Source organism: Papio anubis, chromosome 12, assembly GCF_008728515.1.
Source record: "Papio anubis isolate 15944 chromosome 12, Panubis1.0, whole genome shotgun sequence".
Lineage (NCBI taxonomy): Eukaryota > Metazoa > Chordata > Mammalia > Primates > Cercopithecidae > Papio > Papio anubis.
The window spans coordinates 93,041,016-93,064,806 of NC_044987.1; the positions used below are offsets into that span (position 1 = coordinate 93,041,016).

The 23,791-nt window shown below is 43.9% G+C and overlaps 1 protein-coding gene across 2 annotated transcripts; it reads right to left on the reverse strand.

Annotated features, from left to right (window-relative positions):
* Positions 1-54: 54 nt before the first annotated feature.
* On the reverse strand, positions 55-23,695 carry CD59 (CD59 molecule (CD59 blood group)). Of its 2 annotated transcripts, none has more exons than XM_009186336.4 (4): positions 21,184-21,227; positions 14,206-14,290; positions 8,468-8,569; positions 55-1,735 (listed from the first exon to the last, which is right to left on the reverse strand). In XM_009186336.4, exons 2-4 carry the CDS (start codon positions 14,270-14,272, stop codon positions 1,518-1,520), a joined length of 387 nt encoding a protein of 128 aa, XP_009184600.1. In that variant the 5' UTR covers positions 14,273-14,290; positions 21,184-21,227; the 3' UTR covers positions 55-1,517. The 2 variants fall into 2 exon arrangements, with proteins under 2 accessions (XP_009184600.1, XP_009184598.1); XM_009186334.4 differs by lacking the exon at positions 21,184-21,227 and adding an exon at positions 23,582-23,695 and having other exon boundaries at positions 366-1,735.
* Positions 23,696-23,791: the final 96 nt, after the last annotated feature.

Genomic DNA, 23,791 nt, shown 5'->3' on the forward strand with positions numbered 1-23,791 from the left:
TGATGTAAGGAAAGACACTGAGCTAACAGAGAACACAGAACACCAAGGTAATGCTAAGTTTTGATAAGCAAGTGTCTATTTTTCTATGTTCAGGGAATGGCATCAACAGAAGAAAACTGGCACTGCTCAGGATGTCTTCTTTCAGTTACTGCCATTAAGCATACTGCATATGCTTTTATCCTTTTGGGCCATAACCACATTCATCCACTTGTTATATTTCATTTTCAGAAAGGCATCATTCACTGCACTCAATTTGTCTAACACAGTATAATCAAGGGGTTTTTTTTTTCAACATTAATCAAGAAATTCCTCCATCTGCAAAAGTCAGGCGATGCCATTAAATACAGCCAAGATCACAACATACCAATGTTATTAAGGTCTACTGAATCTTGAGCTTTATTCACTAGAATACACAGGGAAAAGGAAAAAGTTTGCCCTTGTGAAAGGTGTGTATCATTTTTTAGAAAGAGCTTCTGAAAGCCTCAAACATGTGTGACTGTGCTAATAGCCCTTACAAAGGTATTTTATACAATCTATGCTGAGTCAGCTAGGAGTTAACAGAAGGCTGGATGCAGACGGTAAAACAACCCTGCACATCTGTTGTTATTAAGGATGACCTCTGGAAGTCTCAAACTGTAACCACAAAGGTTGTTCCCATTGCATTCATACTGTATACACACATACCTGAACAGCCTTCCTACCAGTAACATTTAAAATAAGCACACTTAATACTGCTAGTCACATGTACGGAGTGTTCATTCTGTAACTGTGTGTGGCAAATCCAAGATCTCCCACCATTCCAATTAAAAAAATAAAGGAGAGGAAATAGCTTTAACATACCATTAATGTATGCTATTACACTTTTCCAGTGAAAGATAACAAAGCCCATATAAAATTTAAACACAGAGGAAAAACCCGACTTTCAGCCACTTGTATCTCCCTTAAGCTTTCATGCCCTGCCATCTGGAACACTTACCCACTTCCCTTCCAGAAGTCCTCTAGCTCTGCATTAGGGATCTTGTTGCCCCTGACTGACACCCACATATGGAACATTTGGCATGCCTCCATGGCAACACGGGAGCCCTGAAGTTTACGAAAGCGTTCATGTGAGAGAGGATGCTCACACACTCCTGCCCAATCCTCCAAAGATGTACTAATGATGCTAACTGACTACATCCAAGGAGCCAGAGGAAAAATAATCTGAGGGTTACGGAGAACCCACTCAAGCTGTCACTGCAAAGCTGGTCCTCCCAAGAGCAAAGGAAGAAGCATGCAATCTAGCTCAAGTCACACCTACTTCACTCTTAAACTTCTTCCTTCAAGTGGGGCTTCCCTGCAAACAGGACTGGTCTTCGAAGTCTTCCAGAGCCCCTCTATCTTAGCCAGGTTGCTCAAGTCAATTTTATTCTTTCCCAACAGGATCCGGTTGGAAAATATCAAGCCTTTAGAATGCGGCAGCAAGGGAAAGGGGACTACGCAGGAACGGGGAGTATGGGAGAAGCTCTCCTGGTGTTGACTTAGGGATGAAGGCACCAGGCTGCTGCCAGAAGTAGGGTCACCAGCAGAACAACTGTTTTCTCTGATAAGGATGTCCCACCATTTTCAAGCTGTTCGTTAAAGTTACACAGGTCCTTCTTGCAGCAGAAGTACTGTAGCTCGCTTTCCTTCAAGAGGGTTGAAATGTCATTGAAATTGCAATTCGCAAACTTCCAACACTGGTTATATACTTGTAACCCTGTGGGGAGACACACACACAAGGGTAAGAAAGTAAGTGGGAAGAGTTCTGTATCTGCCTTTGAACCCTCAATTGTATTTCATATGTATCCTGTGCAAGTAGAGATATCTAGACAAGATGCTCATCCCAGGTGGGTTATAAAGGAGAACAATTAAGTAAATAATGATACACCTCTAAATAGAGCTTTTCCAGAAAACCAAGGTCTCATCATAGCCAGTATAGTTGTGAGTGTGGGATGGGAGAGGAACAGGCATTTATACTGTTAAGAGGGAAATTTGGTAATATCTGCCAAGATTTTAAACACATGTCCCCTTTGATCCAGCAATTCCACTTTCAGAGTTTACACTATGAAGTTACTTGGGGTTTTTTTCCTTTTCCTTTTCTTTTTTTATTTTTATTTTTATTTTTTGGAGATAAGGTCTCACTTTCTTGCCCAGTCATCTGGTCTTGAACTCCTGGGTTCAAGTGATCCTCCTGCTTCAGTCTCCCAAAGTGACAGGATTATAGGGGTAAGCCACCATGCCCAGCCAAAGCTATGTATAAAAGAGGTTAAGATATATGCTCAAGAATGGCCACTGTAGCACTGGACAGTATCTGTACAGAAAAAAGTCTGAAAACAACCCAGTCCATTAATTTTTAAAAAGTGTTTAAAGAAATTACAATAGAATTTCTTACAATGCAAGTCCACGTAGATAAGAAATGACATGGGCCTATGAGTGCTAACATGGAAGGAGCTTGATTTAAAAAAAAGGGAGGCTGAGGCAGGAGAAGGGCGTAAACCCGGGAGGCAGAGCTTGTAGTGAGCCAAGATCCGGCCACTGCACTCCAGCCTGGGCGACAGAGCAAGACTCCGTCTCAAGAAAAAAGAAAAAAAAAAAGGTGGGGTGTGGGCAGAAAAATAGGTAAATTGGATGGACTCCATCAAAATTTAAAACTTCTGTGCTTCAAAAGGCATTATCAAAAAATAAAAAGATAACTCACAGAAAGGGAGAAAATGTTTGCAAATCACATGGAAAACACTAGGCGCGGTGGCTCACACCTGTAATCCCAACACTTTGGGAGGCCAAGACGGGATAATTGTTTGAGGCCGGAAGTTTGAGACCAACCTGGTCAACATGGCAAGACCACCTCTCTATTTTTTTTTTTAAAGTCATATGGAAGAGCACAGTATCCAGGATATAGAAAACATTCTTAAACTCTACAATAAAAAGACTAACCCAATTAAAATATGGGCAATGAGGCCAGTGTGGTGGCTCACACCTGTAATCCCAGCACTTTAGGAGGCTGAAGTGAGAGGATTGCTTGAGGCCAGCCTGGACAGCATAGTGAATCCCAACTCTAGACACACAAAAAAATTTAAAAATTAGCCAGGCAGGGTGTTGCAGCTTTAGTCTTAGCTACTTGGGAGGCTGAGGCAGGAGGATCACTTGGACTCAGGACTTTAAGGCTGCAGTGAGCTATGATTGTACCACTGCATTCCAGCCTGGGCAACAAAGCAAGACCCTGGCTCTTTAAAAAACAAAACAAAACAAAACAAAACAAAACGGGCAAAGGATTTGAATAAACATTTCTCCAAAGAAGATTCTCAAATGGCCAATAAGTACATGAAAAGATGCTTGATATCATTAGTCATTAGGAACATGCAAATCAAAATCACAGTGAGATACCACTTTATACCCACTAGGATGGCTAAGATGAAGAAAACGGCAAATAGCAAATGTTGCAAGGAAGTGGAAAAAACTGGAACCCTCAAACATTGCTGATGGGAATGTAAAATAGTACAGATACTCTGCACAAATGTGGCATTTCCGCAAAGAGTTAAAGATGGAGTTATCCATTTGACTGAGCAATTCCACTCCCAAGTATATATACTTCTGCCATTCTCTAGAAGGATTCCCACGTAATTTAATGGTGTTATCATCATGGAAGAATACACCTCGTTTATCTTTCTATTGAGTTTTTAAAATTTGCCACATGGATGATTTATTTTTAAAATATTTAAAACTTCATTTTAAAAATCATTAGATTATTCAGTAATACAGGAAAAGTTTCTACAAAAACATGCCATCATGGTCCCATTTTTGGAAAAATAGCCTTGGGCACACAGGAAAATAAAGGCCAGAAGTATATGCTCCAAGTATCTTATCGTAGTTTTTTAATATTCAGAAAAAGCATGTTAGGCGAAAAATGTATTAGTTGAGAGAGTGGTGTTATGGTAGATTTTCTTCTCCAAAAATAACTGAGTGCCTATGTGCTAGATACTGGGTCATAAGAAGGTATTTGTCCTTGCCCTGAAACTGTTTTCTTATCGTCTGTGCTGGAAAGAAAAAAATGCAGATGCATACTTCCTTATTTCAGGTTTGTAGCTAATTTACCCAATTCCATGAAAAGCCTGGAACACAACACTTCTCAGTTTATAACTGCAGGCGTAACTGTCCTTTCCTTCTCCTCTGAGGGGATGGGTATTTGGACTGGAATTTAATGAAGTTTGGTCAAGTGGCAGAGTCCAGATAGAGTATTCTAGAAATGCCTCTACTTGCTGGAGTCTTAACTAAATAACTGGAAGCTTCTAATATTGTACTAGAGGCTGCTGGTGATTCAGACAAGTTACTGCTTTATGTAATAGTAAGTAAGCACTGGAACTTGAAAAGCTTTAAAGCTGTCAGAATTTTAATTAGGGAAGCCTAGCAGCTTGGGGAGAACAGACAGTAATTTATTAATCATTGCTACCAATTAATCACTTACTATGTGTCCTGCAGCATACCAAAGTACTTTACTTGAATTATCATATTCAAACAACAGCCTTACGATGGTAATCTTCTCACCAAAGCCAGCCTCGGAATTATCCACATAAAAGTGGATTATATCAGAGTCCCTGGAGTGTTAAAGGTTTTCTCCTCCCCACTCTTTTTGAATACTTTTGCTCAAGTCTATCTAAAGCCAGCAGTCTTCAGTTGTCCTGGGCACCCTTAAATGTGGTCCTTGTTCAGAATGTCATTATAGCAATGACCACTTGCCACTGTCATCAGAGGCCCCTTCAAGACTAATTTAACCTGGCTTATACTTCCATGGTTTATACTGCTAGGATGCCAGTAAATATTGGTTGAATTAGCAGCCAACCTGTCTCTCTTCTAGACTTAATTTGCATAGCACCATCATATCCGTCGCTGTGCGAACGTCATAGAGTACAGTTACACAAACTTACATGGACTAGCCTAGTACACACTCAGGCTATGTGGTATGTCCTGTTGCTCCTGGGCTACAAACTTGTGCAGCATGTTACTCTACTGAATACTGTAGGCAACTGTAACACAGTGGTAAATATTTGTGTATCTAACCATATCTAAACATAGAAAAGGTACAGTAAAAATGTGATACAAAGATTTTTAAAATGGTACACCTGTACAGGGCACTGACCGTGAATGGAGCTTGTGGGACTGGAAGTCAGTGAATGAGTGGTGGGTGAATGTGTACATTAGTGTACACTACTGTAGATGTTTTAAATATTGTACATTTAGTCCATACTAAGTTTATTTTAAGAAATCAACCCTAGTTTGCTGCCACTTTACTTTAGAAACTTAATTTTAAATGTTTTTACCTTGGTAATAATAGTGTAAGACACAAACATGTTATACAGTTGTATAAAAATATTTTATTTCTATTCTTACTTTATAAGCTTTTTTATTTTTATTTATTTATTTTCGAGACGAAGTCTTGCTCTGTCACCCAGGCTGGAGTGCAGTGGCATGATCTCGGCTCACTGCAAGCTCCGCCTCCCGGGTTCATGCCACTCTTAAGCCTCAGCCTCCCAAGTAGCTGGGACTACAGGCGCCCGCCACCATGCCCAGCTAATTTTTTGTATTTTCAGTAGAGACGGGGTTTCACCATGTTATCCAGGATGGTCTATCTGCTGAACTCGTGATCCACCTGCCTCGGCCTCCCAAAGTCCTGGGATTACAGGTGTGAGCCACCACGCCCGGTCAGAACCTTTTTTATGTAATTTGTTTTTAAACTTTTTTTTTTGTTGTTAAAAACGAAGACACAAGCACACACATTAGCCTAGTCCTACATAGGGTCAGGATCATCAGTATCACTGTTTTCCACCTCTTCATCTTGTCCCACTGGAAGGTCTTCAGGGGTAAAAGTACGCATGGGGCTGTCTAATGCCTTCTTCTGGAATACCTCCTGAAGGGACCTGCCTGCTGAGGCTGGGTTTTTTTTCTTTTTTTCTTTGTCTTTTTTTTCTTTGTAGAAATAAAAGAAAAAAAAAGCCTTGTTCTGTCACCCAGGCTGGAGTGCAGTGGCGCGATCTCAGCTCACTGCAACCTCCGCTTCCCGGGTCAAGCAATTCTCCTGCCTCAGCCTCCCGAGAGGCTGTTTTATAGTTAACATTTTTTTTAAATAAGTAGAAGCAGTACATGCTAAAATGATTTTAAAAATATAGTAAATACACAAGCCAGCAACAGTCATTATAAAATATATACTGTACATAATTATCAAAATATGAAGTATTATATATTGTGTTATATTTTAGTTTTGTAAGAAACTACCAAACTGTCATCCACAGTAGCTATACTGGCTTGCATTCCCACTAGGAATGAATCAAAGTTCCCACTGCAGCTGGGCGTGGTGGCTCATGCCTGGAATCCCAGCACTTTGGGAGGCCGAGGCGGGCAGTCACTTGAGGCCAGGAGTTTGAGATGAGCCTGGGCAACAGAGTGAAACCCTGTCTCTACTAAAAATATAAAAATTAGCTGGGCATGGTGGCTTATGGCTGTAATCCCAATTACTTAGGAGGCTGAGGCATGAGAATCACTTGAACCCTGGAGGCAGAGATTGCACCACTGCCCTCTAGCCTAGGTGACAGAGCAAGACCTTGTCTCAAAAAACAAAAAACAAACCAAAACAAAAAAACAAAGTTCCCATTGTTCCACATCCTCACCGGCATCTGGAGTTGTCAGAGTTTTGGAGTTTGGTCGTTTTTTATAGGTGTGTCTCATTTTTGTTTACATTAACCATTTATAAGAAATTTTGGGATTTAAAAGCTGGAAAAAGATCTTGGCTCTGACCTCCTTTCCTCTCCTCCCTACCTCTGCTGTCCAACACATACATTTCATAAATGAAAAACAGAGGTGGAGAGAACTAGCTGGTGGCAAGACAGAAGTCAATGCTCCTAACTGCTGCTCTAATATTCATTCAACACATAGTAATTGCTCTGATCATCTCATTTGGAAATTATACTTAGTTTAATTATACTTCGTAGTGAGGAGTCCAAGAGACACAGTTGATCAAGCTAAAGAGCCAGGTCTTCTGTGCTCATATATAATGACCACGTTTTCTCTAGGGGCCTTACTACGCTTTCTACATTAACAGTGAATGAACACGGTCTTCCAATGGAGGCAGAGGGACTGGTCCCCTACAGAATCAAGAACTCTGAATGGAGGGTTTGTAGTTTTAGCTGCAATTCAGCAATTTACATCAAAATTATCAGATGCTCCTGGTTTTTTAGACAGAGTAACTATAATTTGTCTTTAGTTATTGAGGGATTTCTCCTTTCTGGGGAAGTTAATCTTCTTTATCTCAGGCTTTTGTGAACCTGTGGGTGTTCCAAGGCTTTTCTGAGTTTACCTGACATGTTCACCATTTCTTGATGTTGACATTGGGGGGAGGTGGTGTAGAAGATCTAAGAGTACAAAGAACCTTGTGGAGTGTTTTTATTATTAATCTCTTAGAAATCTAAGCCTGGGGTTTTACCTTGGACACTAAGAACATTCTGAAACCATCATTCCTCGCTGGCATCATTTGCACACATCGATTCTATCCAGAACCATACCAGCAAGAACGAAGGGCATGTCTTTGCTGGTTTCTTTCCTCTGTCTACCACTTCCCAAACTCCATTTTAACAGGGTTGATGGAGGTGAATATTCCGTAGTCTCACAAATTTGGAAAATGCAGACTGGACAGGACTGGTGCATGTTAGTATTGCCCACCCCCACATTCACGAACACGTTGCTCTGAGGCTACCGAGCCCTGGTACCAGATGTTGCCCCTCGCAGGCACACCTCCTACTTATCCCTCTTACCTCCTACTTGTCCTTTGAGCTCAGCTTGAGTCTCCTCGGGACTCTGAAAATACCAGATACCCCATAGAATGAGACAGAGGCATACATAAAGTCATGTAGGACAGTCAAACAGGCCTTTGTCATAATTTTAACTGTATGTGTCTTTTCTTTATCTTTGCATCCCTAGCTCCTAACCTTCTGCTGGGCACACAGTAGGTTCTCCAAGGTTTGGGAGGCAGCACAGGGCTTCTGTTAAAGGGTACAAAGCTTTGGAAACAGATGGACTTCCATGTTCAATTCCTGAGTTGGTTACTTGACAATAGTTTGTTGCTTAATCTGAGCCTCAGTTTCCACATTTATCAAATGAAAATAAAAGATCACCCTTAGAAGTACAAAACATTAAATTTAAAATGCATGCACATATATACATATGTAACAAACCTGCACGTTGTGCACATGTACCTTAGAACTTAAAGTATAACAAAAAACAAATAAATAAAATAAAATAAAATAAAATGCATGGACAAAGTGCTTAACGCAATACACACCTGATGCTAATAAACAGCAGCTATTACTTGATGCAAGTCTAATGGCGATTACAGTGGCACAATTTTCTTCCCAGGCACTTATTATCCCTTTACATTTAGGAGACAGACAGGGTAGGCTCTTACCAGCTCTGGCAATGAGACACGTATCAAAACCAGATGAACAATTGATGGCTGTTTTGCAGTCAGTAGTTGGGTTAGGACAGTTGTAGCACTGCAGGCTATGACCTAGAATCAGAAAGAAAGGAAGGATCTCTTAAAGCAACACTGACTTGTTCCCTGGCAGCCCACCATCTCCATTAATGTGGGCCCAAAGTCGGCAACTTGTGGTATACTTCCATTCCCGCACAAATGTATAGCGGTCATATCTTTCCAAATTGAAACTACAGTTCCAGCAACACTTTTTGGAACCTGATGCGAGCACAAAGGAAATATCCACATTTGAAAATCCATGTAACTGTGCCATTGAGAAGCTTCCTCCTAACCTGCAACTGGAAGGAGATTAGTCTGCAATGTAATGATGTGTTAAGAGGAAATTACCAAGAGAAACAAACAGAATTCTATAAGTGTCTTCCAAGCAATGAATATGCCCAATTAAATCACATCCTTGTGGGTTGATGATCAGTGTCTGGCAATACCTATCTGCATGAAAATACATTTTCAAAAATGAAATACATAAAATGTCATCACAGATCAGTATTAACAGATGAACATCTGCAACTGATTTGATGAGAGGGAACACTAATTTTGAACCTCAATTAAGCAAATGGTTATCCCCCTAAAAAGAATTCTATTCCCCTCATTAGTAGATGCATATTATATGGTTGGACTCAATTATTATGTTGTGAATTTTGCCAATAAAAAAAAAATCTGTGAAAATTTTGTTTCTTCTCTTATTATTGAGGTAAGTCTCATAATACCCTTGATTTTGCCTCTTGACCTGCAAAGCTTAAAATATTTACTATCTGGGCCAGGCGCGGTGGCTCACGCCTGTAATCCCAGCACTTAGGGAAGCCGAGGAGGATGGATCACCCGAGGTCAGGAGTTTGACACCAGCCTGGCCAACATAGCGAAACCCCGTCTCTACTAAAAATACAAAAATTAGCCAGGCATAGTGGTGCGCACATCTAATCCCAGCTACTTGGGAGGCTGAGGCAGGAGAATCACTTGAACCCAGGAGGCAGAGGTTGCAGTGAGCCAAGATTGCACTACTGCATTTCAGCCTGGGTGACAGAGTGAAACCATTAAAAAAAAAAAAAAATTGCCAGCTGGTCCCGTACAGAAAAAGTTTGATAACTTCTGGGATAAGGTATCATTACTGAACTACTTGCTTCTAAGGGACTGACCAAATGCCAGGAGTACACATTGTCAAAGACAACAGCTGTGCACTTTAAACCCATGGCCATAGAAGAGCTGGGTACCAGCAGACACAACATGAGGGTCATCTTACATCAGAAGCAAATTGCCTCCAGTTCCCTAGCTTGAAAAACAATTATTGCTCCCAGTCAATTCTTAGGACTCATCCTTGCTAGCTGTCAGGTTTTACTGGGTTATTTTTCCTTCTCCAGGTTTTACTGGGTTATTTTTCCTTCTCCATTTTTATAACAACAGTGACAAGAAAAGATGAGTTACAGTCCACACATGTGATGGGGGAGACTGAGGAAGCAAGAGTTGGAAGGAAATTGTCCTGCTTTGTATAGATAACCCCTTTTCCACCATCAGAGATAAACTATCTTCCTGCCATGTGACTTCTGCCATGTAATCAGTATTTGACAGTACCCACCTGTGTGAAAATATATTTTCAAAGAGGAAACATGTAAAATTTCATAAAAGAATGTCATGGTTAAACCAAGTGTGGATTTTAGAGCCCAAGAGGTGACTTCTAGTTCTAAGGCTGAAGCCTAGGTTTATCACCATGGAAAGAGGAGACTTTTCAGTGGAAAGTCCAGTGGAAGGAAGGTGGGTCCTCACTTCCTGAGCACAGACAGGAACCCAGTTCTCTAGAGCATCTGAAATGGCCATGCTTGCCCTCACAGGTGTGAAATCCTACCCAACAGAGGATCCCTCTGACTTGTGAAGGTTCCAGATTAATGCCTTGAAATATTAGTTTTAAAAAACAACAACAGTAACAACAACAACAAAAACTAGGCCAGGTGTGGTGGCTCACACCTATAATCCCAGCACTTTGGGAGGCCGAGGTGGGTGGATCACTTGAAGCCAGGAGTTTGAGACCACCCTGGCCAACATGGTGAAACCCCACCTCTACAGAATATACAAAAATTAGCCAGGCGTGGTGGCACATGCCTGTAATCCCAGCTATTCAGGAGGCTAAGGCACAAGAATCACTTGAGTTGGGGAGGTGGAGGTTGTAGTGAGCCAAGACTGCACCACTGCACTCCAGTCTGGGAGACAGAGTGAGACCCATGTCTACATAAAATAAAATAAAATAAAAATAAAAAAATAAAAATAAAATAAAACCAACCCCCTCCTTCCCCACTTTTTTGCAGATAACAAGACAGATGTCTGGAGAGGTGATGTGACTCACCCAAGGACACCTGGCTACAAAGCAGCAGAGCTGGCTCACCCAAGGACACCTGGCTACAAAGCAGCAGAGCTGGCGGCAGCCTCAGTAGCCTTGGGGCCTGTGGGCAGGGCCCTATCCACCGGCTTTGTTTGTTCTCCCCCACTGTCAGCCTGCGGCTGTCATGACTGTATGAGAGGGAAGCCACAAGGAGAAGGCACAAAGATGCAATTTTTCTCTGGTCCCTTCCTTGTGCCTGATGTGTATTCATGCTCATGAAATGGAAAGAATCTAAGATGACAGGTGTTGTTCGTGAGACTGGCCATTTTTGAGGGTCATTTTAAAAGGTTACCTGTACATGTGGATTTTTGTACTGACCAGATCCTGGGTTCATTTGGCTTCTTGAGAAACCTTTAGAAGGAAAGGCTAAAACCCATGGTTGGAACGTCTGTGGGCAAAAGTATTCATGGCAAACACGTTCATTCAGTGTTCAAATATCTGTGCATCGATGTGCTAAGCTCTTCATAGGATTGTTAAGAGAAGTAGGCTCAATTATCTTCATCCCCATTTTGCAAAAGAAAACTAAGACTAAGATGTTAACTAAATTGTTCAAAGCCACACAGCTACTAAGTGACCAAGCTGAGCTCAAACTCAGGCTGTCAGTTCTAAAATCCAAGGTTGGTTAACCATGATGTTCTAATTGACCTGAGTGGGAAGAGAAGGAAACTATAGATTATGGGGGAAACTGAGGTCAAAAACAGGGCCAGGTGCAATGGCTCAGGCCTGTAATCCCAACACTTTGGGAGGCTGAGCTAGGTGGATCATTTGAGGTCAGGAATTCCAGACCAGCCTGGCCAACGTGATGAAACCCCACCTCTACTAAAAACACAAAAATTAGCCAAGCATGGTGGCATGCACCTGTAATCCCAGCTACTCAAAAGACAGAGGCATGAGAATCGCTGGAACCTGGGACACGGAGGTTGTAGTGAGCCAAGATCATGCCACTGCCCTCCAGCCTGGGCGACAGAGTGAGACTCTGTCCCCCTGAAACAAACAAACAAACAAACAAACAAAAAAACAAGCAATAGGTCAGTGGACAACGGTTTGATATTTTAGCCACTAAGCCAGGGTAGCCGAGATTTCCCCTGGACTACGAGAGGCAGAGTTCAGAGGAAAGTTCCACTGCAGGGTCCTCAGACCCTTTGGGCAGCAGCAAAGAAGGCGTCTCATCTGTGGGCGTGTGAGCTTCACATCTCAATTCTCTGAGAAAGGGCTGATGTGCAACCCAAGACTTGTCAGAGAGAAGCTGATGGTCCCAAGCTTGCTCCATAAACAAATGCAGACTGCTAGAAGTAGGATATCACTGGGCTATTAAAATTCTAGAAAATATTCCAACTTAAGCAGCAGAGACAGAAAAAAAGAAGGAACAAAGAAAAATGAATAAATAAAAAATAACTATAGAAAAAAATATAGTGTTTTAACACAGGTGAACCACATTACTGTGCACCCTGGCTAGAATCACAGAAGTGGAGGGAGGGGTGCTGTGACTTCTCTTTCTGCTCCGAAAGGGAGAGCATATTAAAGTGTGTCCTGGGGCAAGTTACTACTTTGCCTTCATTTCTTCAGCTGTAATATGGGAGGTAATAGCACCGACCTCCCGGGATGGTTAGACGGATTTAAATGAGACAGGCTCTGGCACAGTCCCCAGTAAACAATAAGCAGTCAATATATGGTTGCTACTAATATTCTTTTTTTTTTTTTTTGAGATGGAGTCTTGCTCTGTCACCCAGGCTGGAGTGCAGTGGCCAGATCTCAGCTCACTGCAAGCTCCACCTCCCGGGTTCACGCCATTCTCCTGCCTCAGCCTCCGGAGTAGCTGGGACTACAGGCGCCCGCCACGTCGCCTGGCTAGTTTTTTGTATTTTTAGTAGAGACGGGGTTTCACCGTGTTAGCCAGGATGGTCTCGATCTCCTGACCTCGTGATCCGCCCGTCTCGGCCTCCCAAAGTGCTGGGATTACAGGCCTGAGCCACTGCGCCCGGCCAGTTGCTACTAATATTCTAAGACATGCTACGGTGGTGTGGAAATCTTTTTTTAAATTGCTCACTGTATTGCTACTTCCTTTTCTGCTGCCCCCACCAACCATATTTATAAAAAACAAAAATCCAGCAGCAGCCAAGACGTTATACCAACATGACACAGGCAGGCAACCACATCTGGTCCTTACAATGAAGCATGTGTGTTTCCACTGTTATAGAAGTTGACTCAGAAGCACACAATTTCCTCCAGCAACCAGGGGAAGGGTAACTGAGGGGAAGCGGTGGCCCAGTGACAGGTGGCCTGGAGCAGGACGGAAGAGCAGGGACTCTGTTGCCAGACTGTGTTCACATTCCAGTGTACCACTTCTGTGTGTTATTTGACAAGTTATCAATTTTGGGGGGGCCCTCAATCTTGTTGCTTGTAAAACAAGGATAAAAATACCACCAACGCCATCAGGTTGGCATGAGGATTAAATAAGCAAATACATGTAAAATGCTTAGAGTAGTGACTGGCACATAAATGCTGTCAGGGTTAGTTAGCTGCTGCTGCTGTAACTATGACCATCATCATCATTAAAACATAGGAGGAGCCCCAGAGCAGAAGGACTGAGCTCGGATGGCTCTAAGCAGAGTGGACCCCAAATGGACTTGCACAGCACTCTAAGAATGGTATCCACTGGTGTCCCCAAGCAGCTTATGGTGACAGGAGCGAAACTTCAGCCGCCGAGTGTTGACCCACCCCTGCCAAAAGCCACTTTGTAACCCAGGACAGGGCTGTAACTCAGGAAGATGCCCCACTGAGGACAAGGTCATAACACAGGAAGGAGCTGTCATACAACCCCAGACCTGTAACACTGGAAGGCAAAAGAAAGCAAGCCAGGCCTGGAGGAGGAGCTGGGGCTGAAACTGAGGCTTAAGAAGGGAGTTCACAGGCCGGGCGCGGTGGCTCAAGCCTGTAATCCCAGCACTTTGGGAGGCCGAGGCGGGTGGATCACAAGGTCAGGAGATCGAGACTATCCTGGCTAACATGGTGAAACCCTGTCTCTACTAAAAAGAAATACAAAAAAAAACTAGCCGGGCGCGGTAGCGGGCGCCTGTAGTCCCAGCTACTTGGGAGGCTGAGGCAGGAGAATGGCGTGAACCCGGGGGGCGGAGCTTGCAGTGAGCCGAGATCGCGCCACTGCACTCCAGCCTGGGAGACACAGTGAGACTCCGTCTCAAAAAAAAAAAAAAAAAAAAAAAAAAAAGAAGGGAGTTCATGTCCAAGGCAGCCTAGATCTGTGTCCTGAGACTGGAGCACTCACCTGAATGGCAGAAGACAGCCAGGACAAGCAGCAGCCCGAACAGGACAGACCCTCCTTGGATTCCCATTGTGATTGTCCACAGAACCTGGAAGGAAGGGACAGGAAGGATTGTCAGGAACCAACAAATGACTGCTGGTTGTCTCAAAAACCAAGGGCTGGAAGGCCAAGGAGGCTTCTGAGAGGAACATTTACAGGCGAAGTCAAGGCACACTGAATCCCCGGGCCATGCCCCAGCTCTAACCCACAGCACCACATACCCTTCAGTAGGCTCAGTCCCTATAAGCCCCAGCGTGCACTACCACACCGTGGGAATAACACTATCTTCCCCATCAGGGTTAGGCACTCAAACGACAATATGACCAAATTGACTCATACAGTCACTGTGGTTCCCACTCTACTGGCCCCACCGCAAGCTGCTGGCTGAAACAGAGGGCCACTTCTCTGAGCCATAGCACTAAGTGAATCAGACCAAAGGGGTGACCCTGGAAGGCACCAGCATGCATTCAGCAGCAGAACAGGGAGCAACGGCTTAGCATACCTGGAAGCTCTGGCTCCTCACTGTAAGAATTATAATGGGGACACTTGCTTGCTCTCTTTGGGCACATGAAGAGAGGTAATGGGCAACTTTGTAAGCTTCCATTACACAAAGGCCTAGATGTGTAGTGATAGCATCAGGTGAGAAGGAAAAGCTGAAATGCCTCCAACCCTACTTTATCCAGTAAAGAAGCTAAGGCATGGGGAGGTTTTGAACTTGCCTAAGTACAAAGCATCCATAGCACAACTAAGAAATTTCCCAACTCCAACCCTACATCCCTGAACCCATCTTGAAATAAGGAGGTGGCAGCGCCTGTAAACCAAGGTACTCCATATTCTATTCTCCAGAGTCCCATAGGCCCGGACAGACAGATGGGTTCTTGGAAGGGTGAGTCACCTACCCTCCCTAAGCCAGAAATGCAGAGTTCCCTGGGGAACTCACAATCCTGACAATCCTTCCTGTCCCTTCCTTCCAGGTTCTGTGGAATCATCACCTCTCACATCTTAAAGGTCATCTGCTACTTAGGAATTTGCTGATACAGGCCAGTGGAGGACTGAGAAGCTCCAGGAAAAGGGCAGGGACTGACATTGTCCAAAAAAGAAAACAATCAGTGAGTCAAGCCTGGAGATGTGGGTGGTGGAGGTAAGAAAGAGGTGGTTTTATGATATGTGAGGAACCAGGAAGAAAGACAACTGTGGCCTGGCCTTTCCTTACAAATTGAGGGCTCCCCACCACCCGCTGGGCTCTGAAACCTACAGCCTGCTATGGGACACCATCCCCCATGTGGACCTTCCCAGGGGCCTGGGCTCCAGCAGCTGCCAGCGGCCTGCCTGGTTCCCCATTTTCAGAGGTTTCTGAGTAGGAAGGGTGATTTACAGTCTCGGGTTAGTGCTGCAAGTGAGCAGGGAGAGGAAGGTACTGGTCTGAGGTCCCCAAACAGAGAGCTCCAGACACTTCCTAAAAGTTAAGCATAGCATGATCGGAACCTGGGTATTATAGTGAGACCCCCATCTCTACAAAAATAAAAACATTTAAAAAAATTAGGCTGGTGTGGTGGCACGTATCTGTAGTCCCAGCTACTTGGGAGGCTAAAGTGGGAGGATCGCTTGAGCCCAGGAGGTCAAGGCTACATACAGTGAGCTGTGACTGTACCGTTGCACTCCAGCCTGGATGACAAAGCAAGACCCTGTCTCCAAACAAACAAACAAACAAAAAGCCAATGTAGCTACAATGTCAGGCATCCCCATGGAAGCAGGAAGGAAGGAACCTCCTGACTCGGGTTAGGCACTGGAAAGGTGTCAGGCTGGCAGGAGCTGCCGGCTCAGGACACTTCCCTTGGAATGGTCCTTGACATAAATCACACCGCCACAACACACAGGGTCCCTGACGGGGAGCTGTTCTTTGATGAAGTGCCTTAGAAAGAACTGGCCTGGGTGGAGCGCGGTGGCTCACGCCTGTAATCCCAGCACTTTGGGAGGCCGAGGTGGGCAGATCACGAGGTCAGGAGATTGAGACCATCCTGGCTAACACGGTGAAACCCCGCCTCTATAAAAATACAAAAAATCAACTGGGTGTGGTGGTGGGCGCCTGTAGTCCCAGCTACTTGGGAGGCTGAGGCAGGAGAATGGCATGAACCCAGGAGGCAGAGCTTGCAGTGAGCCGAGATTGCGCCACTGCATTCCAGCCTGGGTGATGAGTGAGACTCCGTCTCAAAAAAAAAAAAAAAAAGAACGAACTGGCCTGCTTTCACAGGTGTTCCAGTTCAGTCTGGAGGCCTCTGAACAAGGCCAGATAGTTCTGGCTCTGTCACCTCTTTGCTGTGTGTTAACCTCTGATCATGCTTTGGCTAGTAAGCATGGGGATAGTTATGTGTACTGCATAGCACAATGCCTGGCCAAAGATGGCACTCAAAAAGCTGTGGCCACTGTTAGTGCAACTTAGGCGTAATGAGGTTACCTGAGGAAGAAACTGCGTGGGGAGGGAGTGCTGGGGGGTGAAGGATGGGAAGGCAGACAAAGGGTGATGTGAGATGAGGAAGCCAGAGAAACACCCTGGGTTGAATAAGCAGGGAAGACCTCAGGCATCAAACCTAAGGAAGCCCTCAGTTTTCTAGGATGGATGGAGAGTGTCAAGTCTTAGCTTCAGTTCCACATGACCGGCTGGTTGTTGCTATAGCTGATCCCATGACACACTGCAGGGGAAGCCAAGATGGCAGAGAAAGGAAGTAGCTATGTGTAGATGCCCAGGTCAGGCTGTTGATCAAAATAAGACCAGGCCTTTAGGAACCACTGCCAAAATAAGAATTTCCAAGAGCAAAACGTTCACGTGGAGTGTGTGTATGTGTATGGGGGGCGGAGGAAGGTGGGAGGCAGAAAAAGAAATAGCTGACTGTTTTAAGGCTATTTTATAAAAGCCCTAAAATGTAGATGGTAACTAACACTAAGCAAGATCATTTATGGCTTTTGTTTTTCTTCCTGATCCTTTACTTTTTTCCATCCTTTCCCCAAATATTCTATAATTAACAAAGTATTACTTTTACAATCAGAAACATCTGGAAAATCCACACATGACTATGTTCCTTTTCTAGTAGTTATAAATCATCTATCTTTTGGTAAAACTACTCCCTAGTCTAAAACACCCTCCATTTTAAGTAAAAAGAAAAGGAAGATGCCCATAAGGTAAGTGTAGATAAGATGACAAACGAACCAAAAGTGCTACCATTCCACCCAAACCAAGCACTTAAGTGCAAGATACACTCAGAAAGCATCAACACTCAATTCCTTTCCAAACATCTCAGGACTCATTAATAACAGCGGGTTTGTCCCTAAAGACTGTTCTAATAATATTGCTACTGTTCTGAATAATTTTTAATTCTTCTAAAGAATGCACAACTGAAAAATCCCTCAAAGAAGATAGGTAGGGACAAGCCTTCCCCATGATGAAGGAAGGGCAGGTTTTCCTGGGTGGTGCGTAAGTTAACTCTAAAGTCATTTCCATAATGGGAGTTCCAGATAGACCTTTCATCACAGGAATAAGAAATAGTCAAGGTTATACAAACATTCTTTAAAATAGCAACAATGTAGTGACACACACATCCAAAGATAAGGAAATGAGTATATTATGGTACACTTCCATGGTGGGGAACTGCATAGCCAGGAAAAGAATGGGTGTGGAAGGCTGCTCACAATGAATTAAGATCTACCAAGCAAATGCAAAGCAAAAAAAGCAGGGGTTGCAATCCTAGTCTCTGATAAAACAGACTTTAAACCAACAAAGATCAAAAGAGACAAGGGCATTACATAATGGTAAGGCGATCAATGCAACAAGAAGAGCTAACTATCCTAAACATATATGCACCTAATACAGGAGTACCCAGATTCATAAAGCAAGTTCTTAGAGACCTACAAAGAGACTTAGACTCCCACACAATAGTAGTGGGAGACTTTAACACCCCACTGTCAATATTAGACAGATCAACAAGACAGGAAATTAACAAGGATATCCAGGACTTGAACTCAGCTCTGGACCAAGCAGACCTAATAGATATCTACAGAACTCTCCACCCCAAATCAACAGAATATACATTCTTCTCAGCACCACATCGCAATTATTCTAAAACTGACCATATAACTGGAAGTAAAACACTCCTCAGCAAATGTAAAAGAACAGAAATCATAACAAACTATCTCTCAGACCACAGTGCAATCAAACTAGAACTCAGGATTAAGAAACTCACTAAAAACCGCACAACTACGTGGAAACTGAACAACCTGCTCCTGAATGACTACTGGGTACATAACGAAATGAAGGCAGAAATAAAGATGTTCTTTGAAACCAACGAGGACAAAGATACGACGTATCAGAATCTCTGGGACACATTTAAAGCAGTGTGTAGAGGGAAACTTATAGCACTAAATGCCCACAAGAGAAAGCAGGGAAGATCTAAAATTGACACCCTAGCATCACAATTAAAAGAACTAGAGAAGCAAGAAATTAGAACGGCGATCATTAAAAAGTCAGGAAATAACAGCTGCTCGAGAGGATGTGGAGAAATAGGAATGCTTTTACACTGTTGGTGGGAGTGTAAATTAGTTCAACCACCGTGGAAGACAGTATGGTGACTCTTCAAGGATCTAGAACTAGAAATAACATTTGACCCAGCAATCCCATTACTGGGTATATATCCAAAGGATTATAAATCATTCTACTATAAAGACACACGCACACGTATGTTTACTGCGGCACTGTTCACAATAGCAAATTCTTGGAACCAACCCAAATGCCCATCAATGATAGACTGGATAAAGAAAAAGTGGCACATATACACCATGGAATACTATGAGTTACAGTTCTTTGCTGGAAAAAGGATGAGTTAATGGCCTTTGCAGGGACATGGATGAAAGTGGAAACCATCATTCTCAGTAAAGTAACGCAAAAAGAGAAAACCAAACACCACATGTTCTCACTTGTAAGTGGGAGTTGAACAGTGAGAAACCACAGACACGGGGAGGGGAACATCACACACCGGGTCCTGTCTGGGGTTGGGGGGTGGGGGAGGGATAGCATTAGGAGAAATACCTAATGTAAATGACGAGTTGATGGGTGCAGCACACCAACACGGCACATGTATACCTATGTAACAAACCTGCACGTTGTGCACATGTACCCCGGAACTTAAAGTACAATTTTAAAAGAAGAGCTTAAACTTAGTATCTCCAAGAAAAAAACAAAACCAAATACAGGCACTTCTTTTCAAGTTCCTGAAAATGTTTTAGATAGCAAATGTTCTAGGTATTTGGGTAGAAAATGCAATGAGCCTATTTCCACTGTTTTAAGTAGGAAAACGTGTTACTGTCCATCCAAAAACCTCAACCAGCTCCCCAAATATCAATTAAATATATACACCCACACACATGTGACCCTTGAACAACACAGATTTGAACTGCAGGGGTCCATTTATATGCAATTTTTTTTTAAGAAAATATATTGGAAAATTTTTTGGAGATCTGCAATTGAAAAAACTGTTACATAAACTGCATAGCCTAGAAATATTTTTAAAAATTAAGAAAAATTTAGGTATGTCATGAATGCATAAAATGTATAGAGATACTAGTTTATTTAATCACTACCCAAAAACATACACAAATCTATTATAAAGTTAAAATGTGTTAGCCAGGCATGGTGGATCATGCCTGTAATTTCAGCACTTTGAGGGACCGAGGTAGGCGGATTGCTTGAGCCCAAGAGTTTGAGACCAGACTGACAAAACCCCATCTTTACAAAAAAAAATAGCCAGGTATGGTGGCGTGTGCCTGTAGTTCCAACTACTCAGGAGGCTGAGGTGGAAGGATTGCTTGAGCCTGGGAGGTTGAGGCTGCAGTGAGCCAAGATCACACCACTGCACTCCCACCTGGGTGACAGAGTAAGACCCTGTCTCAAAAAATAAAAACTTACACACACAAACACAGACCATACATGGCAACATTCAAAGTCAAGAGAAATGTAAACAAATGTAAAGATGCAGTATTAAATCATACTGCATAAAATTAACTATAGTATATACTGTACTGTTAATAATGCCATAGTCACCTCCTGTTGCTACTGCAGTGAGCTCAAGTGTTGCAAGGATCTACTTATCATCAAGGATAGGATTAGTATCATGTGATAATTATCTGTGAGCCGTCTGCCTCTCTAGAAAATTGCACATCACAGTAAAAGGTGATCTCTTGCAGTTCTTGAGTATTTTCTGTATCGTGTTAAGCACAATAGTGTAAAACTTGAATGACACATGAGACCCATACAGGGTACCTCTAGTGATGCCGGACACGCTCCCAAGAAGCATAGAAAAGTCATGATGTTACCAAAAAAACAGTTGAACTACTTGATATGTACCATAGATTGAGGTCCGCAGTTGTGGTCGCCTGCCACTTCAGACAAGTAATTCATCTTGTAAACAGACAACATAAACTCATGGTATCAATAACTATAGTACAGAACTATAATGGATTTTCTCTTCCTTATGATCTTCTAAGTAACATTTTCTTTTCTCTATCTTACTTTATCACAAGAATACCGTAGGCAATACATATAACACACCAAATGTGTGTTAATCAACTGTTTATGTTATCGGTAAAGTTTCTGGTCAACAATAGGCTATTAGTAATTAAGTTCTGGGGGAGTCAAAAGTTAAACTTGAATCTTCAACTGTGGGGGGGGTCAGTTTCCCTAACCCCACATTGTTTTGGGGTCAACTGCATATAAACATATATAATATATATTACATATACATGTAAACACATATACATATATATTACATATACGCACACAAATACACATATGTATGCACATATATATGCAATCCAAATAAATGTGAACATAAAGCATTTAACACATCCAATAATTATTTAATAACATTTAAGGAATTCACTCATCAGTATACTTACTACTGTGAAGTAGGTCTCACCTCCTACACCAACTGGTGCTGAAGACTAGGACGAAAATAAAAGAGGGTCCTAACATTGGTTCTCAAACTTTAGGGAGCATCAGAATCACCTGGAGGGCTCTTAAGCAGATGATGGGACTCCAGCCCTAGAGGTTTTAATGTAGTGGGGCTAGTGTAAGGCTCAAGAATGTGCATTTTGAGCCAGCACTCGGGGGCTGCGTATCTGCTAACCACTGCGTTAGACGGTGACCTGGCATAAGGGCCAGGTTACTTTAGATTGGGTTGGAAATGTTTCTTCCAACAGGGCTATCAAAGAAGCTGTTAGTTCTGATTAAATATTTAGGAGCCGCTTCTACTTTTAAGGGCCCATATGATTATGACATTGAATGCAAGCCATTAGGCAAGACCTTGTGATGTGGTTTGGCTGTGTCCCCACCCAAATCTCATTTTGAATTGGAACTCCCAGAATTCCCACGTGTTGTGGGAGGGACCTGGTGGGAGATAATTGAATCATTGGGGGCCGTTTCCCCCGTACTGTTCTTGTGCTAGTGAATAAGTCGCACAAGAGCTGACGGTTTTATAAGGGGTTTCCCCTTTCACTTGGCTCTCATATTTCTCTCTTGTCTGCTGCCATGTAAGATGTGCCTTTTGCCTTCTGCCTCCCTAGCCACGTGGAACTGTGAGTCCATTAAAACTCTTATTTCTTTATAAATTACCCAGTCTTGGGTATGTCTTTACCAGCAGCATGAAAATGGACTAATACACCACCAAAATCTCATGGTGAATTTTAATCCCCAGTGTTGGAGGAAGGATCTGGTGGGAGGTGATTGGATCATGGGGTAGTTTCTAACGGTTTCGCACCATCCCCCTAGTGCTATCTTGTGACAGAGTTCTCATGAAATCTGGTTGTTTGAAAGCGTGTAGTACTTTCCCCTTTGCTCTCTTCCTCCTGCTTCCGGCAAGTAAGGTGTGTTTGCTTCCCCTTCTGCTTCCACCATGATTCTAAGTTTCCTAAGGCCTTCCCAGAAGCAGAAGCCTATACAGCCCAAAGACCTGTGAGCCCATTAAACCTCTTTTCTTTGTAAATTACGCAGTCTCAGGTACTTCTTTATAGCAGTGTGAGAATGGACTAATATATTTTGGCAAACGTTGCCAGCTCCCTCAACATTCTGAGCTCTGTGCCTTCTTCAGGGAACTGGGAGTAAATTTCCAGGAGTGGAGAACTTGAACAACTGCTCAGGGATCGCAGGGTACCTGAAATAATTAGCAGCCACTGCGTTTGTGCTGAGCGCTTTCCATCAATCATCTCAACTACCCTATGAAGTGAAGCCTATTGTTTTACTGACAAAGTGCTGTTAAATACTTCAGAAATGACCAGTGGAGAGCCTGGGTATCACTAAACGGCCATAAAAGGCGCGCTGCCTAATGTTGGTTTTAGTTTGTTTGTTCTTTGTGGTTTTGTTTTGTTTTTGAGGCGGAGTCTCCCTCTTGTTGCCCAGGCTGTAGGGCAACGGCGCGATCTTGGCTCACCGCTACCTCCGCCTCCGGGTTAATGTTGTTTTTTTAAAAGTCAGCAGTCAGACTCTAACAAGGGTGCGGCCTGAGCCGACCCAAGAGAACAAAACACTACGTCGTACTTAAAACGTCCGTTTCGGCCGGGCGCAGTGGCTCACGCCTGTAAATCCCAGCACTTTGGGAGGCCGAGGCGGGCGGATCACGAGGTCAAGAGTTCAAGACGAGCCTGACCAATAAGGGGAAACCCCGTCTCTACTAAAAATACAAAAATTAGCCGGGAATGGTGGCGCATGCCTGTAATCCCAGCTACTCAGGGGCCGTGGCAGGAGAATCGCTTGAATCCGGGAGGCGGAGGTTGCGGTGAGCCGAGATCGTGCCACTACACTCCAGCCTGGGCAACAACAGCGAAATTCCATCTCAAAAAAAAAAAAAAAAAAAAAAAAAAAAATTCCGTTTCGCCCAACACCTGCTTTTCAAAATTCTACATTCAGACCGCGAGGGGAGAGAGTAACGGCCGTGACCACGGAGGGCTGGCCTTTCCCCACGGCGCAGTTCCTCTAAACTGCCGGAGCTTCCCTTGAGACGAAAGCAATGGCAGTGGGCCTGGGTGCGAGGCTGCCCGGTGTGGGAAGGAGGCTGCTTCTGGAGAGGGCGCGCTCCCCGTTTCTCCTTCCTCGTAGATAAAATAAAGCCAGGGTTCGGCCAGGACACCCGGCCGCGGTGACGGGCGGAAGGGCCAGGCGTCGGGAGGCTCGCCCGGCGGGGGTAGAGTGGAAAGCAAGGACAAGGGTAGCCCCGCAGACCCTCCGCCCAGGCCCAGACTGCCGCCGCCGCCGCCTCGGCTCGTCCCACCCCAACCCCAGCAGGCCCTCGAGCCTTCTTACCTGGCGGCGCCCGGGATCCGCTTCCAGCCTTTCGCTACTTCTGCGCTCAGCTCCCGCAGCTGTTTGCTCCAGCCCGCGAGGCTCCGCCCCCGGATCCGCCCCTCAGGATGCCCTTGCTCTCCCAGGCTCCCCGCTCCCGCACCGCGCGGCCACGCCTAGGCAGGAACTCCCTCCCCTCCCTCCACCCCTTGCGCGGAACTCAGCCTCCCA